General features: G+C 41.3%; 1 protein-coding gene across 2 annotated transcripts; it reads right to left on the bottom strand.

Annotated features, from left to right (window-relative positions):
- Positions 1-1,150: 1,150 nt before the first annotated feature.
- On the bottom strand, positions 1,151-7,088 carry LOC115155961 (CDGSH iron-sulfur domain-containing protein 1). 2 transcript variants are annotated; one of them, XR_003868172.1, is made up of 4 exons: positions 6,876-7,088; positions 3,524-3,726; positions 2,338-3,247; positions 1,151-2,227 (listed from the first exon to the last, which is right to left on the bottom strand). XR_003868172.1 is itself a non-coding variant. In XM_029703094.1 (3 exons), the coding sequence occupies exons 1-3, from the start codon at positions 6,904-6,906 to the stop codon at positions 3,158-3,160; spliced, it is 324 nt and encodes a 107-aa protein (XP_029558954.1). In that variant the 5' UTR covers positions 6,907-7,088; the 3' UTR covers positions 1,151-3,157. The 2 variants fall into 2 exon arrangements, 1 of the variants encoding a protein (XP_029558954.1); XM_029703094.1 differs by having other exon boundaries at positions 1,151-3,247.
- Positions 7,089-16,820: the final 9,732 nt, after the last annotated feature.

The following is a 16,820-nucleotide window of genomic DNA, read 5'->3' as shown; positions in this document are numbered from 1 at the left end:
GAACTATAATAACCAGAACTAGAACTATAATAACCAGAACTATAATAACCAGAACTATAATAACCAGAACTAGAACTATAATAACCAGAACTATAATAACCAGAACTAGAACTATAATAACCAGAACTAAAATTATAATAACCAGAACTATAATAACCAGAACTAGAACTATAATAACCAGAACTAGAATAACCAGAACTAGAACTATAATAACCAGAACTATAATAACCAGAACTAGAACTATAATAACCAGAACTAGAACTATAATAACCAGAACTATAATAACCAACGCAACGACGTTGTGACTTTTGGCTAATTAATATTAGAGATAATTTACTGATGAATTACTAGAAAAATTAATTGATCTGATTTAGGTAGCCTAGTGGTTAGAGCTTTGGGCCAGTAACCAAAAGGTTGCTAGATCGAATCCCCGAGCTGACAAGGTAAAAATCTGTCGTTCCCCGATAGGCCCGTCATTGTAAATAAGAATGTGTTCTTAACTGACTTGCCTAGTAAAATAAATGGTTAAATAAAAAATAAAATATTTGTTTATTGTATCTAAATGAACCTAAGAGGGGCACCATTAAGGGTTGGATATAGAGACCGTTGAATTAACTCCATCTGTAGTTATCATTAACCCTTATACCATTCATTATATTTCAACTTGCACCAACTGTAAAAAAAACGTTAAAAATGTAATAAAAAGACAGTGTTCAGATTTACCCATGCATGCCATGCCCACAATCGCACACACACAGAAATAGAGATTTAAAAGTGAATCAATAAGTTTCAAATCATAGGTCAAAAGAACTTGTTGCTGTCCTTGGTTTTGAAACTGGTCGTCAAGGCAAGACTCCGCTTTCACATCTATTTCCATTGTAATGATTGTAGGCTACCAAGGCGTACCTAATAAAGTGTAGCACATTTGAAAGAATTTGATCTAGTTCTGCATCACCAATGCCTACACATCAGCCAGAGACAAAGTTCTGAATGAGCACACCGCTTGGGGAGAGGAATAGGCTTCATATTCACACTTCATATTCCTTCCATTAAGTCCCTTTGATTTGAATTGAAAGGTTCAGTCTAATACATTACTTTGGTGTGAAGTGGCTCACAGCATTTGGAAATAACACACCATCTAGCACTAGAGGAACATCGATATAGTTTTTATTGATAAATAAGTGATGGATTTGGATGAAATCACATATTGTGGAAATCAGAGGTCACACAGACAGTAGACACTACCTACACATTCTTAGGTCTCCCCCCGGTGCACATTTTGGTTTTTGCCCTGGCACTACACAGATTATTCAAATAATCTAAGTTTGATGTTAAGTTCATTATTTGATTCTGCTGTGCAATGCTAGGGCAAAAACCTAAATGTGCACCCCTTGGGTGTGAATGAATAAGCTGGTTGGTAGAAGTGCTGCATGAAAAGTTCAGATTCAGCTACTAAACGTGTTTAGTACAGGGCTGTGATCAGTAGGGTAAACCGTAGCGAAACCTTTTTAAAAACAAAACTGAGTATTTATCACGTTCAAGTCAGCTACCTCCTAGTTTCACTACATTCCACAAATGTTTCTTGCCTACTGAACACAACCCAGGAATCCAATTGGTATGTGGTATAGAACAAGTTTAGACTTGTTACATCAGCGTTAACAAACTTAGGGCAACAAAGCAATCCTTCCCAATGATTCATCTCCAACTAAGAAACCTGCAGAACCTTTATCTCCCAAATACATTGAAAATTGACACCATTTACACAATTTGATTTCACAAGTTGAATCAAAACAATCAAATCAAACCTCACCGTTTCCTTGACAATGCTTCAGTAGGACCAGACATTTTTCCTAACCACATGACCTGACCATGGAAAACCTCTGGGCCCTAGTTATGGTTATATGGACTACAACTATGTAAAGTACCTAGTTATGGCTTCCAATAAAAGGTCCAGAGATATCCCTGATCAGGTCCCGTGGTCAGGAAAAACTCCTGAGTATCAACCATACAGAATGATAGAGGACTCTTCTATCCCAAAAGTCTGTTTTAGCATGGGCAGTGCCATTGAGGACTTTCACCATTTTGAAGTAGTCGACTTCCTATGGGTTAAGGAAGGATCACATAATTCCATCCAAGTCATGAGGAAGGATCAGCCAATGAATTATACTCGGGAGTAAACATTCCATAAGTGCAGGTGGCAGTAAAATCACCAACCTTGGCTTTATACCTGTTCAAACAACACACTGCTGGTGGCAGTAAAATCACCAACCCTGGCTTTATACCTGTTCAAACAACACACTGCTGGTGGCAGTAAAATCACCAACCCTGGCTTTATACCTGTTCAAACAACACACTGCTGGTGGCAGTAAAATCACCAACCCTGGCTTTATACCTGTTCAAACAACACACTGCTGGTGGCAGTAAAATCCCCAACCCTGGCTTTATACCTGTTCAAACAACACACTGCTGGTGGCAGTAAAATCACCAACCCTGGCTTTATACCTGCTCAAACAACACACTCCAGATGGGAGTATACACCTTTTCAGTTCGTTTACTAACTCATAGAAGTAGTAGAAGAAGAAAATGAACTACTTCAAAATGGAGATGGCCTCAATGGCGCTGCCCTTGTGTTCACAGACGCCATAATGGGACGGATACAACGTTGTGATGTCTATACATCTCTATGGCATAAAAAAAAGAAAAAAATGGGGAAGGCAGACATTGATCAAACATACAAGCAAGTCTTTGCATTATTAAAATCACATAACGCACAGAGACCAAAGCTCAATTAAATAAATACAACCAGCCTTGCACTTTATTTTACAGTACTTCCACAGCCCTGTTTCCTCGATAATCACACTGGAATTATCTACCATCATTCTAGGTATTATTACAAGTAATTTCAACAAAATTGTATAACTGTTTGGTCCTGTTGCTTCGATCAATCAATAAATTACAACCAAAAAAGTGATTATTTGGTTATTAACATAGAGTAATGTAATGACTGTTACCATTCAATTTGGGAGTAAATACCAAGTGTACACGTGTCAAGTCAACCTCTGCCATCCTTCCTGTAGTGAAGAGCACTTGTTGGCATCCGTATGTTAGCAGCAGCAGTCATGGAATCAAATGGATGGATGATTGATTGATTGATTGTTCAGGCCTCCTTTCTCTTCATGATGAGGGGACCGACGTTATCCCCCGTCTCCTCGTTATGTTTAGCATGAGCGCCATCGCAGTAGGGAAACTAGGGCCAGAAAAGTTGTTAGAATATACTACATACATCTTAAAATTCTTTGCCTTGTTCCTGCTCAAAAAATGCAAGTAATAACATTTCCTTACTAGCCTACAGTCTGTTTTAGTTGGCTGATTCCTCACAACCACATCTTCCCATGCCGTGTCTGTGTATTTCTAGTGGTTAAGACATGACTCATGTATAGGAACCAATTCTTAATACTTCTCTCTGCTTCATTTCCACCAAACGGAAATCAAACAAAGCGTATCAGATCGACAGCGAGCCTACCTTCTTGGACCTCCAACACCTGCAGTACACCGCCTTGTCCCCGAGATCTTCCATGTCAAAAGCATGCACAACTTTGGGGTCGTCTTTCTGCAGGTCCAGGTTGACCTTGGGCTTGATCCCTGACCCCTTGGTGAAGTACTGGAAAAGGAGGATGCCCGCAGCTGTAGCTCCTGCAGTCACGCCAATGGCTGCCACCAATTCAGCTGTAAAACAAAAAAACAGAAACTTAAGACAAGCTGCTTCGCGTGATGTATTGTTGTCTCCAGCTTCTTGCCCTTTGTGCTGTTGTCTGTGACCAATAATGTTTGTACCATGTTTTGTGCTGCTACCATGTTGTGTTACTACCGTGTTGTTGTCATGTGTTGTTGTCTTAGGTCTCTCTTTATGTAGTGTTGTAGTGTCTCTCTTGTCGTGATGTGTTTTTTTGTCCTACATTTTTATTTTTGATCCCAGCCCCCGTCCCGCAGAAGGCCTTTTGGTTGGCTATCATTGTAAATAATAATTTGTTCTTAACTGACTTGCCTAGTTAAATAAATGTAAACATGTTTTAAATACTTAAGACTCTGATCCAGTATCTAGTTCAGGTAGGGCTCCAACCACACTTTAATAAGAAGATTAAATTCTAATGTATTGCATTGATTCTGTAAAGAATCCATACCTTGCAGTAGTCACATTTTCTTGCTTTAACGTTGATACATTTAATGGAATGGAATGGTTGCTGCTTGCCAGAAGATACCCACCCTTCCGTTACGCTTGCTTACACTGAGATGCACGGAGGTCGGAACGCAATCATTTGGGCACCGTGGAGCCGGGGCGAGATAGGGGTCGAAAAACACCTCGATGCAGGGATGGGACATGCCATTGTACTCCACATTTTATCTTTATCCACACTGATGCATCGAGAAGATCGAAATACTGCTAGTTTTCCTGGAAAACTGCCCTTTTCATCCTCATGCTAGTTACCAGTAGCCACCACAGCCATTTTAGAATGGCAGGGTCAGCCAATCAGCTCCTTTGTTCAATGCAATGTGCCATTCCATAATGGCTGCTGTGGCTACTGGTATTTTTATTTTATTACCCATTTTTCTCCCCAATTTTGTGACATCCAATTGGTAGTTACAGTCTTGTCCCATTGCTGCAACTCCCGTACAGACTCGGGAGAGGCAAATGTCGAGAGCCGTGCGTCCTCCGAAACACGACCCTGCCTAGCTGCACTGCTTCTTGACACACTGCTCGCTTAACTCAGAAGCCAGCTGCTAGAGCTCAATGGGACAAGGACATCCCGGCCGGTCAAACCCTCCCCTAACTCGGACGACGCTGGGCCAATTGTGCACCGCCTCATGGTTCTCCTGGTCACGGCCAGCTGCGACACAGGCTGGGATCAAACCCGGGTCTGTAGGTAGTGACGCCTCAAGCCCTGCGATGCAGTGTCTTAGACCACTGCGCCACTCGGGAGGCAGGCTCCTGGTACTATTGACAGTAATATTTCATTCTGAAGGAGGTATGGTTTGAAGTGACTGAAATGCATCTGAAAGGTATTGGGAAGTTCAGAAGATGATGTGGTAAGATCTTCTGTGTAAAAGTTATTTTCACCCCAGTCTGATTTATTACCTGGTCTTGTCCACTCAGTTCTAATGGGTTGTGGGCATAGTAGAGCGCGTATGTATGTGTTCCTGAGAATCTTACATTTCAGTTGTGGGGTCATAATATTTTGTAGCATAAACCATTCAAAAGACACATTTGTTGGAAGAAAACAGAAACCGCTCTGTTTATTACAACCTCACATAGAAGCTACAGGATACCGGCATAAGCCCGGTTCTATGAACCGTGCACACATTTTCTCTCGCGACCCCATTTCAAATCAAGTCACGACCCCTAGTTTGGGAAACCCTGCCTTACAGAGAAATACTTTTCTCGGCCTCATATGAACCCTTTTCTATAACGTTATCGAGCGAAATTAAGAAGGAATGTCGACTTAACCTGTAGCGACATAAAATTCTAAATGTTGCAGGAGAAAAGATAATTCGCCACATCATTTTCCATCAATGGATGTTGATTTAACTGTAACCCCTTTTTTCGCATAACTATAAATACATCCGACATGATGAGTTTGAGTGTCTCAGGACAGAGGATCTCAAAATCTCAGGTCAGATTTTGGGAAACCCTGAGATAGCCTACAATAGTCTAGGCAACATGTTTACTAAACTGAACAATTTATCAAATTGACAGACTCATTTATTCAACCTGAATAGCGAGGCGATTTCGAGGTAAGAAGTGCTTGTATTGCCTAATAGCCTATAAATTAATGCTGGAAGAGGCTACTGATGATGGGGTCTTAATTTCAATCACTGAATCAAATATGAATAATATGAATATGAACTGAATAAGCTTGTCAACAACAACCAGTGTTTGGCTTTTTACTTTAACCTAATCTGACTGACTTGTTTCTGTCAATCTAATGCAACCATTCCAACAGCTGTTCGGGAAATTTCAATAGAGGCGAGCTGTGACCATGATCACAATTGATAACTTCCAATTGAATGAACTAAACGTGAGCATTAATAATCGCATAATAACAGAAGGCTACAACAGCAATAAGCAATAAACTGAAGTTATAGGCTTTTTATTAAGTCCTTTGCCAGCTCCAGGTAGGATACACAAGTGCCAAAAATTGATTTGCAATGAATGACTCTGGTGATTCCAAAATTCCATTCCAAAATATTTATTGTATCAAATGCAGGCTATTATAGCCTAGAATGGCATCGAAATTAATGTGATGGCCAGATGCAAATGTATCATTGCTCTTATTTAATGTCCGTTTCATTGTGAACTTTTCCCCATAATAACAAGAGGGAGCTCCATAACTTCCACTAAAAATATCCAATGGCGCAGCGCTCGATAATTACCAGAGCAAAACCCTTAACTCGCTTGATACGGTTTTCCAGAAACAAAGTCGAAATAAAATTATAATTTAGTTAAAACCACCTCTTCCGAGCGAGTTGATGTAAAGTAAATGTAAACCGTTTTCCAGAGCATTTTGTCACGCATCAGTTCTAGCACGTTAATATTTGTTTTTATGGGGAAAGGGTTATGAACTCTTTAGTGACTGCCTGGCTAGCCAAAACAGGAGGCAACAAGTCAAGGTCGCAGTCTTACGAAATTACAGGCATGCTAGCTATTATGCCACCGTCAAAACTTTTACAGATTACATTAACCAATGTCATAAACTAGCTCAAATTTTTCTGAAATATTGCTAAATAACAACAGTTTTCGTAGCTAAGCACGTAACGTTAGCTAGCTAGCTAGCACTAGCTAGCTTCAACTTGTTTGCTAGTTAGCATGGCATATTTACCTTTTGACAGGGAAACGTTGTTGGAACTCATGGCTTGTAACTATACGATTGAACAAAGGCAGTTTTGTGGAAAAGGTGTAGCAAACTATCGGTATGGCTCAAATTCTGAGTAGTAAATGGCACATATTTTAGATTAGTTAGAAAAAGTGAACACGCAGCTAACTATATTAGCGTTATGGCAGCAACATTAAGAATACCGGCTGTACGACTTTGCCTTCAAAATTAAAGTCTGTGGTAAAACGCTATGTGTATGAGACGAAATCAATCATTTTTGCATAGTGCATAATGTCAAAATAATGTCACAAAATTATAACTACATCAGGGGAAGAATCTAAGTTAAAGAAAATTGCTACTTTATACAAAATAGATAATATTATAAGGTGTAGCACATTGAGAAATGGTGCTTAAAATGAATGTAAAAAAACAACTATATTCTACAGACCCTATTGATCTAGTGCTAGAGCAAGACTCTTAGAATAAGGTTCTATGGACAGATGATCCAAAAGTATAACTTTTTGGACGACATGGGTCCCGTTATGCCTGGTGGAAACCAAACACTGCATTCCAGAGTAAGAACCTCATAACAACGGTCAATCATGGTGGTGGCAGTGTGATGGTTTGGGGATGCTTTGCTGTCTCAGGACCTGGACAACTTGCCTTAATAGAAGGAACCATGAATTCTGCTCTGTATCAAATAATTCTACAGGAGAATGTCAGGCCATCTGTCTGTGAGCTGAAGCTAAAGTGCAGCTGGGTCATGCAGCAAGACGATGATCCAAAACACACAATCAAGTCTAAATTAACATTTTTAAAAAGCAACACATTTGAAGTTTTGGAATGGCCTAGTCAAAGTCCAGACCTAATCCCAATTGAGATGTTGTGGCAGGACTTGAAACGAGTAGTTCATGCTTGAAAACCCACAAATGTCGCTGAGTTACAGCAGTTCTGCATGGAAGAGTGGGCCAAAATTCCTCCACAGCGAGCTGAGAGACGGATCAACAACTACAGAAGGCGTTTGGTTGCAGTCATTGCAGCTAAAGGTGGCACAACCAGTTATTGAGTGTAAAGCGGGCAATTACTTTTTCACACAGGGGAATTGGGTGTTGCATAACTTTGTTTATGAAATAAGTATGTAATTGTTGTGTTATTTGTTCACTTAGGTTTCCTTTATCTACTGTTGTATTAGGTTTTAGTTGAAGATCTGATAACATTTAGTGTAAAAAATATGCATTAGAGAACATTAGAAAGGGGCAAATACTTGTTCACAGCACGGTATGGGTTTTAAATATGATCATATATTTTTAAATCACATTATTTGATATATATGGATATATATAACTTTTCTGGATGGGAGTCTCTGAATACCAGAAGGGCCCAGCATTGGCTACTTTAAAAAAAATAAAAAGCAGTACCTCAGCTCCTGTATTAATTAGAGATCCAACAATTTGCAGACCCTCTCTCTGTACTGGCTGTATCCTCGTGCTCCCGAGTGGCACGGCGGTCTAAGGCACTGCATCTTAGTGCAAGAGGTGTCACTACAGTCCCTGGTTTGAATCCAGGCTGTATTACATCCGGCCGTGACTGGGAGTCCCATAGGGCGACGCACATTTGGCCCAGTACCATCCGGGGTAGGCCGTCATCGTAAATAATAATTTATTCTTAACTGACTTGCCTAGTTAAATAAAGGTGAAATTGTGTGTTCATGTTCACAGGGCTGAGAATGAGACCCTGGTCTCAATAGTGACCCCCTGTCTAAATTAAAGTATAAAAAAAATATATATATACAGTTGAAGTTGGAAGTTTACATACACTTAGGTTGGAGTCATTAAAACACGTTTTTCAACCACTCCACAAATTTCTTGTTAACAAACTATAGTTTTGGCAGGTAGGTTAGGACATCTACTATGCATGACAAAAGTAATTTTTCCAACAAATGTTTACAGACAGATTGTTTCACTTATAATTCACTGTATCACAATTTCAGTGGGTCAGAAGTTTACATACACTAAGTTGACTGTGCCTTTAAAAAGCTTGGAAAATTCCAGAAAATTATGTCATGGCTTTAGAAGCTTCTGATAGGCTAATTGACATCATTTGAGTCAATTGGAGGTGTACCTGTGGATGTATTTCAAGGCCTACCTTCAAACTCAGTGCCTCTTTGCTTGACATCATGGGAAAATCAAAAGAAATCAGCCAAGACCATGTTCATCTGTACAAACAATAATACGCAAGTATAAACACCATGGGACCACGCAGCCATCATACCGCTCAGGAAGGAGATGTGTTCTGTCTCCTAGAGATGCAAATCAATCCCAGAACAACAGCAAAGGACCTTGTGAAGATGCTGGAGGAACTAGGTACAAAAGTATCTATATCCACAGTAAAACGAGTCCTATATCGACATAACCTGAAAGTCCGCTCAGCAAGGAAGAAGCCACTGCTCCAAAACCGCCATAAAAAAGCCAGACTACAGTTTGCAACTGCACATAGGGACAAAGATCGTACTTTTTGGAGAAATGTCCTCTGGTCTGATGAAACAAAAATAGAACTGTTTGGCCATAATGACCATCGTTATGTTTGGAGGAAAAAGGGGGATGCTTGCAAGCCGAAGAACACCATCCCAACCGTGAATTATGGGGGTGGCAGCATCATGTTGTGGGGGTGCTTTGCTGCAGGAGGGACTGGTGGAATTCACAAAAGAGATGGCATCATGAGGTAGGAAAATTATGTGGATATATTGAAGCAACATCTCAAGACATCAGTCAGGACGTTAAAGCATGGTCGCAAATGAGTCTTCCAAATGGACGTTGAGCACAAGCATACTTCCAAAGTTGTGGCAAAATGGCTTAGGGACAACAAAGTCAAGGTATTGGAGTGGCCATCACAAGCCCTGACCTCTATCCTATAGAAAATGTGTGGGCAGAACTGAAAAAGTGTGTGCGAGCAAGGAGGCCTACAAACCTGACTCAGTTACACCAGCTCTGTCAGGAGTAATGGGCCAAAATTCACCCAACTTATTGTGGGAAGCTTGTGGAAGGCTACCTGAAACGTTTGACCCAAGTTACACAATTTAAAGGAAATGCTACCAAATACTAATTGAGTGTATGTAAACTTCTGACCCACTGGGAATGTGATGAAAGAAATAAAAGCTGAAATAAATCATTCTCTCTAATATTATTATGACATTTCACATTCTTAAAATAAAGTGGTGATCCTAACTGACCTAAAACAGGGAAGTTTTGCTAGGATTAAATGTCAGGAACTGTGAAAAACTGAGTTTAAATGTATTTGGCTAAATTGTATGTAAACTTCCGACTTCAACTGTGTGTATATATATGTGGAATACATATTGGCTTATACAGCACAAACTATTCTGGGTGCCACAGTTAAAGTGTTATAGGGAATACTCAGTAGGGTCTGTAGAATGGATACAGTATATGAGGCTCTGAATAATATGGAGTGTTGCTGGCTTTTTTCTCCACCCATTCCATTGGCCACAATGCAATACACTGCAGGCCTAGTTATTTTCATATTGGCTTATATGGAAAGAAACTATTTCATGTGCAGAGGTAAAAGTGTGGTTGGGAGTACTCAGTACGGTCTGTAGAAACCACTTTCAAATGACCCAGTGCTATCCATGGTCCTGAAGTCAATGCCTGTACAGTGTACTCGGAAAGTATTCAAACCCCCTTCACTTTTTCCACATTTTGTTACGTTACAGCCTTATTCTAAAATGGATTGAAAGAATTTTTCACCCCTCATCAACCTACACACAATACCCCATAATGACAAAGCAAAAACATGTTTTTTGAAATGTTATTACATTTATATAAAAAAATAAAAAAAAAAATATATATATATATATATATATATATATATATATATATATATATTACATTTACATAAGTATTCAAACTATTTACTCATTACTTTGTTGAAGCACCTTTGGCAGCGATTACAACCTCGAGTCTTCTTGGGTATGACGCTACAACTTTGGCTCACCTGTTTTTGGGGAGTTTCTCCCATTCTTCTCTGCAGATCCTTTCAAGCTCTGTCAGGTTGAATGGGGAGCGTCGCTGCACAGCCATTTTCAGGTCTCTCCAGAGATGTTCGATTGGGTTCAAGTCCGGGCTTTGGCTGGGCCAATCAAGGACATTCAGAGACTTGTCCCGAAGCCACTCTTGCATTGTCTTGGCTGTGTGCTTAGGGTCATTGTCCTGTTGGAAGGTGAACCTTCGCCCCAGTCTGTGATCCTAAGCACTCTGGAGCAGGTTTTCATCAAGGATCTCTCTGTAATTTGCTCCGTTCAACTTTCCCTCGATCCTGAAACATGTATGCTTCACCGTAGGGATGGTGATGAACGGTGCCTGGTTTTCTCCAGACGTAATACTTGGCATTCAGGCCAGGGAGTTCATTTCTGGTTTCATCAGACCAGAGAATCTTGTTTCTCATGGTCTGAGAGTCCTTTAGGTGCCTTTTGGCAAACTCCAAGTGGGATGTCATGTGCCTTTTACTGAGGAGTGGCTTCCGTCTGGCCACTCTACCATAAAGGCCTGATTGGTGGAGTGCTGCAGAGATGGTTGTCCTTCCGGAAGGTTCTCCCATCTCCATAGAGGAACTCTGGAGCTCTGTCAGAGTGACCATAGGGTTCTTGGTCACCTTCCTGACAAAGGCCCTTCTCCCCCGATTGCTCAGTTTGGCCGGGTGGCCAGTTGTAGGAAGAGTCTTGGTGGTTCCAAACTTCTTCCATTTAAGAATGATGGAGGCCAGGGGCCTCCTGAGTGGCGCAGCAGTCTAAGGCACTGCATCGCAGTGTTGCGGTGTCACTACAGCCTGGGGTTCGATCACAGGCTGTGTCACAACCAGCCATGACCGGGAGTCCCATATGGCGGCACACAATTGGCCCAGCGTCGTCCGGGTTAGGGGAGGGTTTGACCGGGGGGCTTTCCTTGGTTCATCGTGCTCTAGCGACTCCATGTGGTGGGCTGGGCGCCTACAGGCTGACATCGGTTGTCAGTTGAATTGTGTTTCCTCCAACACATTGGAGATGGAGGTCACTGTGTTCTTGGGGACCTTCAATGCTGCAGAAATGTTTTGGTACCCTTCCCCAGATCTGTGCCTCGACATAGTCTTGTCTCAGAGATCTACGGACAATTCCTTCAACCTCATGGCTTGGTTTTTGCTCTGACATGCAATGTCAACTGTGGGAGCTCATATAGACAGGTGTGTGCCTTTCCAAATCATGTCCAATCAATTGAATTTACCACAGGTGGACTCCAATCAGGTTGTAGAAACATCTCACGGATAGTCAATGGAAACAGGATGCACCTGAGCTCAATTTCGAAATCTCATAGCAAAGGGTCTGAATACTTATGTAAATAAGTTATTTCTGTTTTTTAACAATTTCTAAAAACCTGTTTTCGCTTTGTCATTATGGGGTATTGTGTGTAGATTGAGGAGGGAATAGAATAAGGCTGTAACGTAGCAAAATGTGGAAAAAGTCAAGGGGTCTGAATACTTTCCGAATGCACAGTAAATCATCATCGTCATCTATAGAAAATCATACAAGGTTTCATTCATGTTTATATGGATCGATAGTTCAACGAGGATAATTTACCATTCTTTTCGTGAATCTGCACCAGGGACTACCATAGGAATCTTCAAAACACAGGATGTAAGAGAATACAAATTATTTTATTAGAAGTAAACGGCAGTAGTCTGGAAGATATTTGGAGCACATTTGACAAACGGACCCAGCAACACTGTCACCAAAACAAACATGTTCAGAAACTTGTCTCTGAGACATGCTTCAGTTCTGCTGGTTGTTGTGACGATGGTCCCAATCACTTCATGATCTGACAGCACCCTTTGATAGATGAACATACAGTGGGGGGAAAAAGTATTTGATCCCCTGCTGATTTTGTACGTTTGCCCGCTGACAAAGAAAGGATCAGTCTATAATTTTAATGGTAGGTTTATTTGAACAGTGAGAGACAGAATAACAACAAAAATATCCAGAAAAACGCATGTCAACAATGTCATAAATTGATTTGCATTTTAATGAGGGAAATAAGTATTTGACCCCCTCTCAATCAGAAAGATTTCTGGCTCCCAGGTGTCTTTTATACAGGTAACGAGCTGAGATTAGGAGCACACTCTTAAAGGGAGTGCTCCTAACCGCAGCTTGTTACCTGTAAAAAAGACACCTGTCCACAGAAGCAATCAATCAATCAGATTCCAAACTCTCCACCATGGCCAAGACCAAAGAGCTCTCCAAGGATGTCAGGGACAAGATTGTAGACCTACACAAGGCTGGAATGGGCTACAAGACCATCGCCAAGCAGCTTGGTGAGAAGGTGACAACATTTGGTGCGATTATTCGCAAATAGAAGAAACACAAAATAACTGTCAATCTCCCTCGGCCTGGGGCTCCATGCAAGATCTCACCTCGTGGAGTTGCAATGATCATGAGAATGGTGAGGAATCAGCCCAGAACTACACGGGAGGATCTTGTCAATGATCTCAAGGCAGCTGGAACCATAGTCACCAAGAAAACAATTGGTAACACACTACGCCGTGAAGGACTGAAATCCTGCAGCGCCCGCAAGGTCCCCCTGCTCAAGAATACATATACATGCCCATCTGAAGTTTGCCAATGAACATCTGAATGACTCAGAGGACAACTGGTGAAAGTGTTGTGGTCAGATGAGACCAAAATGGAGCTCTTTGACATCAACTCAACTCGCCGTGTTTGGAAGAGGAGGAATGCTGCCTATGACCCCAAGAACACCATCTCCACCGTCAAACATGGAGGTGGAAACATTATGCTTTGGGGGTGTTTTTCTGCTAAGGGGACAGGACAACTTCACCGCATCAAAGGGACGATGGACAGGGCCATGTACCATCAAATCTTGGGTGAGAACCTCCTTCCCTCAGCCAGGGCATTGAAAATGGTTCGTGGATGGGTATTCCAGCATGACAATGACCCAAAACACATGGCCAAGGCAATAAAGGAGTGGCTCAAGAAGAAGCACATTAAGGTCCTGGAGTGGCCTAGCCAGTCTCCAGACCTTAATCCCATAGAAAATCTGTGGAGGGAGCTGAAGATCTTTTTTTTTTTCCCCTAGCACTACACAGCTGATTCAAATAAACAAAGCTTGATGATGAGTTGGCTATTTGAATCAGCTTTGTAGTGCCAGGGCAAAACCAAACGTGCACCCAGGGGGGCCCTCAGACTGAGTTTGGGAAACCCTAGTGTGCTGATGTGTAATTCCCTCTGATTTACACATTTTCTGAATGTAAAGTTGTGTTGGTATCCTTACTACTATACTTTAACTATCAAAAGTAGTGTAACGACCCTGGGTTCATAAGCACGGATACTGACTCTGCCGCATGAGCATGCTTTTGGGGCACAGTCGATAGCGTGCTGGACTTCGGGCTAGAAGGTCGAGGGTTCGAGGCCTGCTCCCTGCCAGTTTCATTACAGTAGGAAGTATCCCTGAACTGTCTAAATCTAAAACTGGTAACTAAATCAAGCCAAGTGATTGACTTAATATAATCTGTTTTCATTAAATTAGTCTAAACAAAGTATTTAAAATGACAAATTATATTCTAATGTGTCACAATTATATTCTAATGTGTCACAATTATATTCTAATGTGTTGACATTTAAGATTAAATAATTGTATAAGATTAAAAGGTTTGTATGAAATATAATCCTATATTCTTACAATAATTGTCTGATTAATTACCAGCCTTGTTTTTTTTCACTGTTCCGATATTTCATTGGGTAGAGAACCTAGATGTAGATGTTTGGTATCTACTGTAACATGTTTAACATGGTAAAAAACACAAGATCAACTGATCTGCAGGTTTATTCTTGGGGGTTTTTGGTTGCAAGTCTGTTTTAACACACAGGTGCATGTAATAATCTCCCGTTAGTAGTGTGTGAAGAAATCTAGAGCTAGCCTGCTGCTGTGTGATAAATTCTTCCTGTTGGTTGCAATTGACTCATGGAATGACATCTTCTGTTGTAGCGTTGCATTGACCTGACCAACTAAAGTAGAAAAGAGATTCAGCAACTCTTGGCGGAAAATGGAATGAAATAAAAAAGATTCTTTGTTAAAAGCAAAACGTTTTGACTTTTGGCCTTTTTCAACTGGCCAACTCACAGAGCAAGACGAGAACGTCAAATACCGAATTGAGGCTGAATTGAGAATCAAATGGGACACTTTCTGCATATCCGTCCTCTAATCTCTTCAGACACCTATCCAACATAGCACAACACATTTCGGGAATCCTCAAGATGTTTCCTATAATCACACAAAATAATGTTATCATATTCACAGGAGGCACGACACACCTATTTGTGTACACCGAGTCACAATCCATATTTTCAGTTTGCATTTGGTAGACTGGGACAGCAGCTTACATAAACTGGGATACCATTATTATAGTCCTAATTGTACCCCAATTCAAGACCAGTTTGTGTGGTTAGGAAACATCTGAGGATTTTAGATGTGCATCATGTGTTGGGCTAATAGGTTGGATAGATGTCACTCAGAAGACAGAAATGCACTAGTAACAGTACTACAAGAACCAGAGCCCTGCGTAAACTCTTCAGAAATAAACCCACCAGGATTAAGCTGTCCCAGTTTGTGATGTCCCACTCTTTCTGAATTCACTTGTACTAAAACGTGAAACTAGATTTCCTCAAAAATCAACATACTTCTCGAAGACTACAAAACAGAAGTGTAGAAATACAGAAGCAAGAAACTATATTTTTTGATACTCTGAGAAATGTGATTATGCTTATAGGTTGCAACCAACACCTATTATCTCCACAAATGTTTTCCCATCTGAACAAAACCCCCCCTCTCCCTGACAGCATCAAGAGTCACCAAACCCCCCCTCTCCCTGACAGCATCCAGAATCACCAAACCCCCCTCTCCCTGACAGCATCAAGAATCACCAAACCCCCCTCTCCCTGACAGCATCAAGAATCACCAAACCCCCCCTCTCCCTGACAGCATCAAGAATCACCAAACCCCCCTCTCCCTGACAGCATCAAGAATCACCAAACCCCCCTCTCCCTGACAGCATCAAGAATCACCAAACCCCCCCTCTCCCTGACAGCATCAAAAATCACCAAACCCCCCCTCTCCCTGACAGCATCAAGAATCACCAAACCCCCCCTCTCCCTGACAGCATCAAGAATCACCAAACCCCCCTCTCCGACAGCATCAAGAGTCACCAAACCCCCCCTCTCCCTGACAGCATCAAGAATCACCAACCCCCCCCTCTCCCTGACAGCATCAAGAATCACCAACCCCCCCTCTCCCTGACAGCATCAAGAATCACCAACCCCCCCTCTCCCTGACAGCATCAAGAATCACCAAACCCCCCCTCTCCCTGACAGCATCAAATATCACCAAACCCCCCCTCTCCCTGACAGCATCAAGAATCACCAATTGACACATCTCTATAGCTGTACAATTTTATTCCTTTTAGAAACAAAATGTCAATTTCAGTACGTACACATTGCACACAGAATATTTTGTGTTCCTTTTCCTGTCATTTTTCTTAAGCAAGAGAGTTAAGCACTAAGCCTGCATTTACACAGGCAGCCCAATTCTGATCTTTTTCCACTAAATTGGTCTTTTGACCAATCAGATCAGCTCTTTTGACAATAACTGGGCAAAAGATCAGAATTGGGCTGCCTGTATAAACGCAGCCTTACACACCGTAAATAACCATCAGGTTAGACATTTCATTAGCAGAGACTGCTGGTGGATATATTTATAGGTCTCCGTGTACATTCAGATCAATGATAGAAGGTCCATCCTCTAAAACCTTCCAGAATAAAAGTCTGTTTTTTTCCTTCAAATTCAGCAGGACTCGAGCAGAAGAAACTCACTCAAGATAAAACCGGATTCTCAGAGCAAA

This window comes from Salmo trutta, chromosome 2 (assembly GCF_901001165.1).
Source record: "Salmo trutta chromosome 2, fSalTru1.1, whole genome shotgun sequence".
In the NCBI taxonomy this organism is placed as follows: domain Eukaryota; kingdom Metazoa; phylum Chordata; class Actinopteri; order Salmoniformes; family Salmonidae; genus Salmo; species Salmo trutta.
The sequence above is the reverse complement of the archived record's forward strand: the minus strand, read 5'-3'. Positions and strand labels throughout refer to the sequence as shown.